The following is a 14,288-nucleotide window of genomic DNA, read 5'->3' as shown; positions in this document are numbered from 1 at the left end:
AGATGTTTAGCCAACTGTCTGTTGATGGAGATTTTGGCTGTTTCCATCTCTTGGTAATTGTTAATAATGCTGCTATAAACATTGGTGTGTAAATGTCCATTTGTGTCCTTGGCCTCATGACCTTTGAGTAGAGACAGCATATAGATGGGTCCTGTTTTTTAATCCATTCTGCCAGACTATGTCTTTTGATTGGAGAGTTTAATCCATTAACATTCAGTGTTATTGAAGTTACCCATTCAGTGCATGGGTAGTACTTTCTTCTGCTATTTTGCCTTCTGGATTTCATATGTCATATCTAATTTTCCTTCTTTTTACCTTTACTCATAGTCTTCCTTTCTACACTCTTCTCCACACCTCTCTCTTCTGTCTTCGTATCTGTCTCTAGTGTTCCCTTTAGTATTTCTTGCAGAGTTGGTCTCTTGGTCACAAATTCAGTGATTTTTTTGTCTGAAAATGTTTTCATTTCTCCCTCATTTTTGAAGGACAAATTTGCTGGATATAGAATTCTTGGTTGGCAGTTTTTCTCTTTTAGTAATTTAAATATACTATCCCACTGTCTTCCCACCTCCATGGTTTCTGCTGAGAGATCTGCGCATAGTCTTATTGGGCTTCCCTTGTATGTGATGGCTTGCTTTTCTCTTGCTGCTTTCAAGATCCTCTCTTTCTCTTTGACCTCTGACATTCTGATTATTAAATGTCTTGGAGTATGTCTATTTGGATCTATTCTCTTTGGGGTATGCCGCAGTTCTTGGATCTATAATTTTAAGTCTTTCATAAGAGTTGGGAAATTTTCAGTGATAATTTCCTCCATTAGTTTTTCTCCTCCTTTTTCCTTCTCTTCTCCTTCTAGGATACCCACAACACATATATTCATGCACTTCATATTGTCTTTCAATTCCCTGAGTCCCTGCTCGTATTTTTCCATTTTTTCCCTATAGTTTCTGCTATAGGGAACAGAAATCTATAGCAAGAATCCAACTTTCTTGTCGGATTTCAGATATTCTGTCCTCCAGTTCAGAAATCCTATGTTCTGTCTCTCGAAATCTACCATTGTAGGTTTCCATTGTTTTTTTCATCTCTTCTACTGTGTCTTTCATTCCCATGAGTTCTGTGATTTGTTTTTTCAGACTTTCAGTTTCTTCTTTTTGTTCTTTTCTTGCCTTCTTTATATCCTCCCTCAATTTATTGATTTGGTTTTTGATGAGGTTTTCCATGTCTGTTCGTACATTCTGAATTAGTTGTTTCAGCTCCTGTATGTCATTTGACTTGTTGGTTTGTTCCTTTGACTCGGCCATATCTTCAATTTTCCTAGTGTGATTTGTTATTTTTTGCTGGTGTCTAGGCATTTAATTACCTTAATTAGTTTATTCTGGAGATTGCTTTCACTTCTTTTATCTAGGGTTTTCTTGCTGGATGAATTTGTTGTCTATCTGTCCTTTGACATTCTGTTCAGCTTTATCTGGACCTTTATCTTAAGTTTTGTTTAACAGAGGAGAATTGTTCAGTTCTTGTTTTCTTGTTTCTTGCCCTGCTTGTGTGGTGCCTTTCCCCCACACACACTTAGGAGGGTCTACTTAGATATTATAGACCCCAGCCAGATTTTCCCAGACCAAACTGGCCTCCTATCAGGAGGAAAGAGTCACCTGTGTCGGTTTTCCCTGAGGGTGAGACCCAGCAGGTTGAAAGACTTTCCTGTGAAGTCTCTGGGGTCTGTTTTTCTTATCCTGCCCAGTATGTGGCGCTTATCTGACTGCAGGTCCCACCAGCATAAGATGATGCGGTACCTTTAACTTTGGCAGACTCTCCCTGCTGGGGGCATGGTGGAGACAGAGGAGAGGTTGTAGGCTGGTTTTAATGACTTCAATTACCAAGCCCTGGTGTTTGAATTCCTTGATGGAGGGATTCCACCTGGGTGGGGCTTCACCCCTCCCCTGGGGAAGGCACAAGCTCCAGATAAGCCCCCAAAAGAGGTCACTTCTGCCTATTCCTGGGGCAGTTGCAGCCTGAAAAGGCCTGCCGCTGTATCCAGAGGCAGTCAAGCCTTTGTAGATACACAGCCACAAAAACCTCTGTTTCCTTCTTTTTTTTTTTTTTCCCTTTATTTGTCAGTCCTGCCCCCTTTGCCCCGGGACAAAAATGAGCGACTTCCGCTTTGATCAGGTTCACCTAAGCTGGGGGCCTATTTTTAGTAGTCAGAATTTGTTAATTAGATTCACAATTGGTGTTTGATTGTGCCCAGTCCCTGCTGCTGGTAAAGTCCTTTCCTTTCCCCTCTGGGAAGCGGCCTGTGGGGGAGGGGCACTGGCCACTGCAGCTTTGGGAACTCATGGTTCTGGGGGGTGCTCGTAGCTGGTCCAGACTGGGGTATGCTGTGTGTCTGGTCACTATCATGGTTCCTTGAGCTGTTCTGTACTGTTTCTGGTTATTTAGTAGTTGTTCTGGATGACAAACTAAAATGCGCATGTTGTTAAGCTGCTATCTTGACCCGGAACTCCCAAACTGTTTCCCTCTTGAAGGGCTCCAGTAAGCAACCCACCTTGAAAAGGCAGAAACACATCTCCATGGAAATCACCTAATCAAAAGGTCCCACCCAACAATATTGAATCATAATTAAAGAGCATGAATTTTCTGGGATACCTAACAGTTTCAAACCGGTTTACCACCCTTCCCCTCCCCCTGCCCCATGCTCACACACCACACCCGTTATCATTAATCCTTTCTTACTTTTTTTTTTTTCATTTCAGAGGTTTTTAGTGTATTCACAAGGTTGTGCAACATTTGCCACTAAATAGACTCTTTCTAAACCTTTTAAAATTAAGCCTCAGACATGATATACCATCACTCCTAAACATTCTAGTATACATTTGCAAAAACAAGAATGATTTCTATAAAATCCTCCAAATTAGGAAATCAGCACTATAACACTGCCATCTTATCCACAGACCCTATTCACATTTTTGCCAGCTGTCTCATCTAGAGTGCTTTCTTCTTTTTGGTCTATTTTCCTATTCAGAAATATGTCATTTAGTTACCATCTCTTATCAGACTCTTTCATCAGAGTTTCTCACTCATTCTCTGTATTTCATGTCCTTGACAGTTTCCAAGAGTATATTCACAATAGTTATTTTATAACAGTCTCCTGCTTGCTCTGCGTTCCTCTGTCATAGGTCTCTACGGTGCTTCCTTTGCATAACCACCAGAGTAATCTTTCAAAACTGTTGCATCAGTGTCACTGCACTTCTCTGATCTAGATCCTCTATAATGACCTGTTCTTAAAACTAGAATAAAACTCCAGTTTTTTGTAGCTTACAAGGTAACACTTGATATCCGACCTTATTTTCTTCAACTCTTCACTATGCTCCAAACACATTGATATTCTTTCTTTCTTGTCTCAAGTTTGCCAAACTTGTTCCTATGGTAAGGCTTTGACAATTGATGTACCTTCTTCTTCTAATGTCTTCCAGCCAGATCTTTGCATTCCTTCCTCTCATTCAGATCTCTGCTCAAATGTTCCTGTTCAGAGAGGCTTCCCTACCATTCTAGCTGCAGTAGAACTGGCCCCCAATTCTCTCTTTTCTCTCTATTTTATTTTCTTTATGGTACATATCGAAGCAGCAATTATTTGTTTTTATTTTTTTCCTATAAATATTTTATGTATCAGAAGTTTATTTAATTTTTTTTGTGTGTATATTGTATGGCAGGGTCACATTTCATTCTTTTTCCACGTGAGCATCCTGTTAATTGCAGCACCATTTGTTGTTGAATTTTTGTTTGTTTGTTTTTTGGGGGGAGGAAGGGCATGGGCCAGGAATCAAGCCTGGGTCTCCTGCATGGCAGGTGGGAATTCTACCACTGAGCTACCTTTGCACCCCTTTAATTTTTATAAAATTAGTTTTATTATTTTTTTCCCCTTAAAATAAAAGTTAGTTGAGAGTAAGGACTTTGTCTTCATCTCTAATTCTCTAAGACCTTAGAATATTGGCACACAGAATAGAATCTTTACTATGGATAAACATTTGTTGACTGATGAAAAGATTTGATACCCAAATGTAACCGTTTTATACTGAACCAAAAAATTATGCACATACACAAAAATACAATCATAGACACGGATGCACATTTATATATAAAAACAAACACGTTTTCGGCTAATAATGTAGATGAAATAGCACAGAGAACTTTGTCTATGTTTCAGCTGAAATGAAATTGTTTTAGGAAATTGGAAACCAAAATGTGTAGAATTTAATTAAGATATTTAAAATTAGAAGCCACACCTCAATCCTAACAGTTTATCTCTTGTGTTTTTCTTAAATAGAGGTACTGATAAATCAGTAAATGTATCAGGTAAACTTAGTAAATAGGAAAGTACTTTTAGCCTTTGTTTTGCTAGCCATTTTTAGCTTAAACTAATATTTTATGAAACAAATATTTAGGTTTATAAGGAGTTATAAATCATCCTGTTGTCTGGATGAGAAAAAGGGTACACCTATCCCAAGCATATTATTTCAGTGGAGAAATTTAAGTATTCAAAGTAGAATGTCAAAAATAGAATTAGCATTCTACCTTTTTTCCATCACAGCATTTCATATAGAAGGTAGGTTTCTTATATGATTCCTGTAAGACTGTTCATTTTTGGAATGATAAACTCAATCAGTGTAGAAAGTGGCATTCAGCAAACATTTATTAAATATTTACTTGTGCACAACATCCTTTTAAGTGCTATATAGATGTATGTGATATTCTAATGAAAATATTGAATTTCCTACTTATACTCTTTAAAATTACACCTTTAAAGAGAGCGCTTTTAGTTCAAGGTTAGTTAGGCCTTGTTGATTATAATGGTCCTTGAAATCCCATGTTTTTCCCAAATGGCTTTAACTGAAGATTAGCCAATGTTGATTGTTTTCATTTCATTTGAGCCAACAGTTATCCTTCTTTGCTTTTCTTTCATCTGTACCATCTGGTTTTTAGTTTTTAGTGTTCCAACAAGAACAACATCATGCCTCAACTGGACCTGACTGACATTGTTAGCATCATTTTCAGTATAAGCTTCCTCCAGGCTAGAGCCACAGTGGGCCCAAAAGATGAAGGGAGTGGGGAGGGAGTGAAGCTAGACTGGACTGAGGCATTTTACCCCGGAGCTAAGATTTTCAATCACAAGAGAAAGTTGTCATTTATTAAATATTTAACAGCAAGTAGGTGTTTAGATTCTAATAATTTCTATTAAAATTTTCTTTTCCTTTTATAGAGTCGTTCCAATAAAGAAGATCCAGAACAGCTGAGATTAAAGCAGAGAGCCAAAGAGGTAGGACTTTCAAGTTACCATGCTTGTCTTTGTGTTTGAGGGAAGGTTGGCAGCTTTGTCCTGGCAATTAGGTCAGGGTTTATTTTGTTGTTGCATACCATTTGCAGAAGCCTTGGGGAAGGACAGGAATTGCTAAAGGCAAGGGCAGTACTTCAAATGAGGTCAATGAGTTATGTGCTCTCTTTGTAAAATTTATTTTCAAGGCTAAGGCCTGTCTAGAAATGCTCTTTTTAAACTACAACAGTGTACTTGCTGGGAATATAATTGGGATTAAAAAAAGAGAGAGAAACTTTTTGAGATTTGGCATGTGGGACTGTACAATAGGCTACATTTTTCCAGGGTAATTGTTCGTTTTGTAAATCTGATACTGCTTATAATTCTTTGGCTGGGAGGCGGTACTGGGATTTAGTTTTAAATGGAAAACGCCTCTGGCTTTTAATTTTCTGGGCCCAGCAGTTTTCTGTTCTGGAATGGAGCCCTTGTTTCACACAGTTCATGTTTAGCTGCAGGGGTTTTAGTTTATAGCTTAGACTGGTTAAGCTTTTACTCCCAGAGGCCTCTGCATAGCAACTGTAGAAATCAACAAATAAGTTCATTTATGTCTGCAGCCTTCTCTCAGTAGCTGACTTTTTACATTTCTCAATATCCATTTCCTGACTTTTCTAGCCCCAGAGAAAAAAGCTCCACTAATTGGAGCTTATTTTAATTGAGCCTTAATATTGGATCTCACTGGAGTTGCCCCCAGAGCTGCTGGGAACAGAATGAAATGAAAGTACCTAAGGTTGAAAATGTGTGGTATGGGTGTGTGTGAAAATTTTCACTTGACCTACAGATTCTTTTCTCTGCTGAATAAATCATCAAGCCTGTTCACATTTCTGATTAAGGATCTGACAGCATGTGATGTAATAAAGACAATTGAGGTGTGAGATGTGTGATATGGAGCTGAAGAAACTGGTTTCTATAGATACTGGACTGATTTCTAGCAATTTTTGAGGATCTTTGTCCTAAATAAGTGTGATTTCCTGAGCAACCTTTTTCCTTGATTGTGCCTCTTGAACTATGAAATTTGTTGTTGCTTAACATTGCTACTTGGCTGCTAGGTGCTAGGAGCAGCAGGCTATTTATGAAGGCTTTAAAGGCCCTTATTGTTTGGATTAATGTAGGAACTGAGGCAAAATAAGTGGAAATCTAGTAAGGTTCTTAGGATCAATATGGTGTATTTTCATAAAAATGGAGAAGGAAAATACATGAACTCTGAATAGAGGGGTTTCTGGATTGGAATAAGAACTGGAAAGGGAGAGTATTGAAAAGGATTGAAAGCAGAAATGTTTTATTTTTAACAACAAAACATTTCTCATACTCATTTTTTTCCAGTGTTTGAAAAAAATGGAGACTTTATCTAAAAATATTGCTATGAGAATGGTGCCTGTAATTCTTATAAGCAAACCTTAATTCATTATAGATTATTTGGGAATGGGCAGCCAATATTGTTGCCCTGAATCCTGGGTGTCTCTCTTTCTTTTAAATACAGATCAATTAGATGCTTTTCTCATTTTCTTCTATTTGCAGCCTTTTTGAAAAATAGGTATCAGAAAGCTTACCCTTTTACCTTAAAGATCTTTCCCTGTCTGTTCCTCTTCCCTAAACATCTGGATCTTAGATTGGTTTTTTCTTTCAGGTTTCTATGAGATGGTTTTGTTAGTTTGTTTTTGTTTTAATATTGTGTTTATTCCCTAGGGGATGAATAAGTGGACAGCATTTTTTTTCCGAAAAAGATTATAAGAGTAAATGTGCAAAAATGTCTTTGTTAATGAGAGCAGGTGGTAGTAAACCTGGCTTTTCTCTCCCTTTGCACATCCATTTATTTAGTTTGTCCAAGCAAGATTTAAATAATATATAATTTCTTTCCACAGTATTTTGAAAATTTCAAGTTGTTTCCTTTCTAAATCACCTTTAAGAAAGGAATCACATAAATTGTCTCCATTCCAAGAACAGAGCCACTCTGTTGCATATGTTAGATGAAAGTAAAACTGTCATTTTTCTCATTCCCCTGTCCCCTGATTTAATATTCTAAGAGGCTCTAATTCAGAATCAGACACTCAGATATGCTATATTTTGGTTGCAAAATCATTGATGCTTTATTAATATAGAATTGACTTGTCCTTTTATATGAAATTTTTAAAGTTACCATTTGGGATACAATAATGAGTATCACACTAGCATAAACTATAATGCTTTGGTTTGTGATTTTTTTTGAAATTTGGTTGTCTGGGAAGTTTTTGTTGTTCAGTTGTGAAAATTTGCAGTAATTCTGTACAGTTGCTTGATTTAGAACTGCATCGCTTTAGCTTTCTGGAGAACTACTTATCAAGTTGGTCAAAGGAAAGAGACAGCATCATTTGAATACAGAACCCCAAAGAATTAGTTAGAGAAGTTATAGCCTTTATTTATGCTGGGAAATGTTTCAACAGTGATGTCTGGCATGTAAATATTAAATCAGAATTGGAATCTCCTTCATAATCTTATAGTGGCCACTTACTTTTAGCTGTTAAGGACTAGAGTTTTGATCATGATTATTTCTCCTGTGGTTTTCTTATCTCTAATAGAGTTTTAGAGGTTATTAATTTCTTCTTTGCATTCTGGGTATAACGACAAATTGTGTTAAATTGGGCAAGTTTTTATACAAGTATCTAATAATTTTTCTCTATCCTTCCTATTGATTTCTTCCAATTTATGATTCTCAATTGGCATTAAAAAAAATAAAAAAGCTTTGGGTTTGCCTCTGGCCTAGTCTCCTACTGTTTTTATTGACCTGACAGCATACCTATCTATTTGAAAACCTTCTTGTTGTCTGGCTAAAATTACTGTGGCTATCCCTGTTATTTTAAACATTGGGGTTGCCTATATTTCCCCCACTTTTCGGTTTTTGCCTTTAAAAAGTTATCAGCATTCTTTATATTGTAACTTTATATTTTCTAGTCTGATTTAAAAATTTTTTCCTGTATACTTTTGCTAAAATATAAGTATTGCCATTCTTCCATTTTCATTATTTATGAAAGGTTTTTAATAGATTTACTAATTGCAAGACTCTAACTTCACCAAGCAAGCACATCTTTGTTTTGTGTGGCTGTAGATTTGTCTGGTGTGTCCTAGATTAACATTTAGCCTTTAGTGTTTTCATACCACACCATCCAGAATTCTGTGGAACAAGCCATTTGACCTTGGATTTGAAGCATCCTGATTTCTTAAATATTTGTTGTAAATATTGTGACCCTTATTTCCTTTTGAATTTCTTCTTTCTCCTTTGAGAAATGTGAGTTCAGTACATCTGTGCACGGTGAGACAAATAATTCATTTATCTTACTTTTAGTAATTCCCAGCATTCCAACTTTCATGTGTTATCAGACAATAGAGGGAGAAGAAAAGGAAATCTTATATAGAAATGCTAGATATGTACCTGCTGACATATTAGCTTCGCAGTGGATCCTGTAAGAACTGGACAAAAGAATATGTATTAAATGATTAAAATGCATAATGATTAGAGAACTTATACCTGAAATATTTAGAGATTTTGGTTATAGGAAATATGGGATGTAAAAACTTAAGGGAATACAACTCTCCCTAAAGCATTATTGTATAAGAAATAAAATATGGGTTCATAAGGTTCATTATAGGTTGGAAAATATGTTATTTACATATCAGAAAGAAAAAGTATATTTGTTTCAGCAAGCAGTCAGCCCAGTTAGGTTCGAATCACAAGTTCGAGCATGACTTCTTTCCGTACACTGTGACTGTAACATCAGTTCAATTTTCAAAGACTTTGCAATACTGTTTAGTTGTGTCCCTCATGTGTATCAGTAAGTGGCCAGTCTGGGAACTGGCAGCAGTGGACTGTTAGTTCCATTCATAAATTCTACCGAATATCTGATAAAAATTGATACCAATTTTATGTTATCTCTTCCTGAAAATAGTAAAGATAGAAATATCTCTATTAGAAATATTTCCAATTCAGTTTATGAGGCCAGCATTGCCTTTATACCAAAACCAGAAAGATATTGTAAACAAGAAAACTACAGACTAACCCATGATAAACATATGTACCAAATCCTCAACAAGATATTAGCAAATCATATCTAGCAATATATAAGAAGAAGAATACACCATGACCAAGTAGAGTTTACCCCAAGAATGCAAGATTGCTTTAATATTCACTAAGCAGTCAATATAATCATCATATAGTCTGAAAAAGAAACACATTATCATATCAATTAATGCAGAAAAAACATTTGACAAAATTCAACATCCACTAATGATAAAAACTCAGCATTCTGGGATAGAAGGACCTCAATCTGATAAAGGACTGCTGTTAAAAACAACAACAACAAACATGAAAAAACACTACCACTAATATTCTTAGTAGTAAAAAACTGAATACTTTCTTCCAAAGATTAGGAAAAAAAGGCAAGGATGTCTGCTGTCACCACTACTATTTAGCATTGTACAGTAAGTCCTAGCCAGTACAATAAGGCAAGAAAAAAAAGTAAAATGCATATAGATTGCAGAAAAAGGTATAAAAATTTTATTTGCAAGTGTCATGATTATCTACATAGAAAATCATAAGTTATCTACAAAACAAAAACAAAAACAAAAATCCTCCTTTAACTTATGAGTTTAACAGTCCAGGTTGTAAGATTCAAGGTCAACACACAATATCATTTCAGTTGGTAACTGAAATATTTAAAAAAGGCCTTTTACAATTGCTCTTCCATATAATGAAGCACTTAAGTATAATCTAACATGTACTGGTATTTGTAGGCTGTAACCCACAAATTACTGATGAAAGAAATAAAAGACATAAGTAAATTGAGAGACATATTCATGGAGTTTAAGACCCATATAGTAAAGATTTTACTTCCCCCCAAACTGATTTACAGATTTAAGATAATTTCAATAATAATATGGACAAGCTAATTCTAAAGTTTATGTGACCAGGCAAAGGAACTAAATAGTTAAATCAATTTTGAAAAAAAAATTGAAGGAAGCACATCACCTTATTTTAAAACTTAGTATACAGCTTCAATAATCAAAATGTAGTATTAGCAAAAGGATACACATAGCTCAATGGAATACTAAGTAGAAGATCCAGAAATAGATGGCGGTTGGCTTTTGAGCAGGGTGTAAATAATTTACTTGAGAAATCATGGTCTTTTCAACAAAAGTTGTTGGAGCAATTGGATATCCATGTGCAAAACAAATGAATCTTGACCTAAACTTCATCCTAATACAAAAGTTAACTCAAAATGTAAATGTAAAATGTAAAATTATAAACGTTTAGAAAAATATGTAGGAAAATCTTCATGACTTGGAATCCTGCAGAGTTGTTAAACATGACACCCAAAGCATGATCCATAAAATGAAATATTGATACATTGGATTTCATTAAAATGAAAAAAAACTTTGGCTTTGTGGATGACACAGTTTAGAGTGAAAAGACAATCTGCAAAATGGAAGAGAATATTTGCAAATCACATATCCAGTAAAGAATTTGTGTGTAGGATATATAAGGAACTGTCTAAACTCCATAGGAAGAAAACAATCAGTTTTAACAGTCATGTCACCAGAGATGACATGTTGATAGCAAGTAAGCACACGAGAAGATACTCAACATCATTAGCCATTAAGAAATGGGAAATTAAGACCACAGTGAGATACTCCTGCATACCTATTAGAATGTCTCAAAACATAGTGATATTCCAAGTATTCACATCGGTAGGAACTTTCATACAATGCTGATGGAAGTGAAAAATGCCACTTTGTAAAGCAGCTTGGCGGGTTTTTTTAATAGTTAAAACACTCAACATGTGACCCAGAAATTCTGTTCCTTTAGATAAATGAATATTAGTTTTCACACAAAAAGCTGTACATAAATGTTTTCTTATAGCAGCTCTGTTAAGTACTTGATTTTTGCTCTTCCTTCTTTCTAAATATAGGCATTTAGGGCAAAAAAATTTCCCCCTCAGGTCTGCCTTTTCCGTATCCTATAAATTCTGATATGTTGTCTTCTCATTTTCATTTTTCTCCAGATGTTTACCAATATCTCTAGCAATTTCTTCTTTGACGCACTGTTTAAGAATGTGTTATTTAATCTCCATATATTTGTGAAAGTTCTGGTTGTTTGGTGGTTATTGATTTCCAACTTTATTCCACTTCAGAGGAAGTGCTTTGAATAATTTTGTTCTTTTTAAATATATATAGACCTTTTTTGTGCTCTAGCGCATGATCTATCCTGGAGAACATTCAAAGATGTTAGTATGAAAGCATTTCTTGAATCTACCATCTAATCTTTTGGTTTATATTTGTCAGATCTGTATATTCTTTTCCCCTGTCTCTGTTTTTATCCTTTAGTTACCCTTACTGGGGCATGGGTGAGAGCGTGCATGGGGCACGGATATGCATATGAACATGTGAGGGGGGCCAGGGCTCGGGTTTGCAGTCATGGGGGGGATGGGGTAAAGGGGTCAGAGGGTAGGGGAATGGGGCACAGGGTGACGGGGTGCATGGGGGTGGGGCATACGCATGTATGGGGTCTTGAAGGTGGCTGAGATGTGGTTTTGCGGAGTGTGAAGTGCAGGGCACAGATACGTGCGTGCGAGCCTAAAGAGTAGGGCGTAGTTCACGGAGTCAGGGGTTAGAGTTGCTTGGGTGGTGGGCGTGGGTGTGTGGGGTACATTGGGAGGGGCAGTGCCTGTGGGTGCATGGGTGTGGCACGTTCAGGAAGCGCAGCTTGGCTTACTTCCTCTTTGCTGAGGAAGTTAATCCAAATTCTTTGATTAATCCAAATTCTGTGTCTCTTTCTCCGTTGTTTTAATTTGGCTATTTGTGCCTTATCTGCCTGCATCTTCATACACTTTGTGATTTTCTGTTGGTTTGAGGCATTTGACTATCTTGATAGGGTTATTTTGAAAGTTGATCTCCCTCACTCGTCTAAGGTTTTGTATTTGCTTGGGTTTGCATTAAAGGTCACCTTTTGCACTTGGTTTGGCAATAATTCTCCACCAAACCAAGACCCAGACCTCATACAGGGAATGCAGCTCTATTTGAGATTCCGTTTAAGGCTAGACAGATAGCCAGTTTGCCAGTCTGCGCTTTCTACTTCTTCCCAGCAGATGGCGGTCTTGAGTCTCCTCTCCACCTCAGACCCTCTCTCTTGCTGCAGCTTCAGGCTAAACTGTATGGAGACCCAGTGCAATTCAGGTCCACTGGTTCCGGTCCGCACTGAAAGGCACCAATCCTGGGGTTGGGTGGTGGGCAGTGTGCACCTCAGTAGAGGTTCCACTTAGGGGCCCAATGAGTCTGACTGCTTTTCTACGTAATAGCAAGACATTTGTGTGTTTGTTTATTTAAATAAGATTTTGATGGAAATTAAGCACTGGTCCTTTTCTGGAAAAGCTTAAGGACTTAGTAGTGTTTTATTTCAACTTTTGTGCTTTATTTATTTTATAGAATATTGTGCTAATTAGCTAGCTGCCAGAATGTAACACACTAGAGATGAATTGGCTTTTAATAAAAGGGATTTATTTAGTTAAAAATGTTTAGTTCTTCAAAGGAAAGGCAGCTAACTTTTAACTGAGGTTCTTTCTTACACGGGAAGGCACAGGGTGATCTCTGCTGGCCTTCTTTCCAGGCCTCTGTGTTCCAACAACTTTCCCCAGGGTGATTCTTTTCTCCATCTCCAAAGGCCTGGGCTGAGCTCCAAGTGCTGAGATGAGGTATGCTGAGCTGCTTGGTCTGTGCTACGTTGAGCTCTCTCATTTAAGCTTCTAGCCAATTAAATCAAACATTTGTTGCAGAAGGCACACCTCCTGGCCCACTGCAGATATAATCATCAATAGATGAGGTTCACATGCCATTGGCTCATGTCCATAGCAATAGAACTAGGCATCTTCACCTGACCAAGTTGACACTTGGACCTAACTACCACAAGTATCAATTGATGCTTAATCTGCCTTGATGAAATGATACTAGGTTTCATGCTTTTATTTTCCAGTTTTACTGTCTTATCTGCCTTTTTAATAGGTCCTCTTCCATTTCCGATGTGCCTGGATAGTCAGTAAAAAATTACACCTTATAGGTTTGGACATTCTGGGTTATTTATGATGAAACCTGTACGACAAAATGTTGTACTAAGTTTATTTTAAATTTATTTATTGTAAATAATACAATAATGTTGTACTAAGTTTATTTTTGCCCAGAAGATGTATGTTTATTTGTTCCGTGATGGTTATCTGCAAGTGAGAAGTGTATTATATTGAGTTTGTAAAGTGCAGGCTTGGCTCTGATTTCTGTTGCTACCACTAATTGCTTGTGTGACCTTTATGGAGTTTTCCTAACCTCTTAGAGTCTCATAGTCTCCGTTAACTAAAAACAAGATAAAATACATGTATGGTTTTCTTATGGTATTATACGATATTAATATATGCCTATTTTCTTTTAATCTGAAATGTTGGCTGTAGTTTGTTCAATCTCTCTCCAGTTCATTTTTGAATTTACTCTTAAGGAATTTCTTACCTGCGTTTAAACACGGAAGAGAATACACTTTTCATTTCTTCTTTTTATATCCTGTATTCCTTCTTACCTAAGTCTACATCTTCTGTTTAGAGTTATAGGATTAAAGAGTTAGAGTAAAGAAATCAGGAAAATGTCATTGGCTGTTAGAGGAATCTGATGTTTATTTTACACTGTAACCTTATTTGGCAAAGAACATGAAAATAGTCTTGGTGATCAGTTACTTTTCCCCTCTGAGCATCACTGTGTATAAACATTGATTTTTTCCCCCCTGTCTTCTAGTTACAACAGTTGGAGCTTGCACAGATACAGCATAGAGATGCTAATCTCACAGCTCTTGCAGCTATTGGACCAAGGAAGAAGAGACCACTAGAATCTGGATCTGGAAGTGAGGTATTGAAATGAAGTTTGTTATGTT

The 14,288-nt window shown here is 36.6% G+C and overlaps 1 protein-coding gene across 1 annotated transcript in view; it reads left to right on the top strand.

Moving 5' to 3' along the window:
- Positions 1 to 14,288, top strand: part of TAF4B (TATA-box binding protein associated factor 4b) — a 171,259-nt gene that overhangs the window by 110,717 nt on the left and 46,254 nt on the right. The window contains exons 13-14 of the mRNA XM_077135737.1: positions 5,249 to 5,305; positions 14,153 to 14,263. Of these exons, the coding sequence (XP_076991852.1) occupies positions 5,249 to 5,305; positions 14,153 to 14,263 (168 nt within the window). The remainder of the gene's footprint in view (positions 1 to 5,248; positions 5,306 to 14,152; positions 14,264 to 14,288) is intronic.

The sequence above is a fragment of the Tamandua tetradactyla genome, chromosome 18 (assembly GCF_023851605.1).
Source record: "Tamandua tetradactyla isolate mTamTet1 chromosome 18, mTamTet1.pri, whole genome shotgun sequence".
NCBI classification, from domain to species: Eukaryota; Metazoa; Chordata; class Mammalia; order Pilosa; family Myrmecophagidae; genus Tamandua; species Tamandua tetradactyla.
Note: the sequence above shows the minus strand (reverse complement) of the source record. Positions and strands in the feature narration are given on the sequence as shown.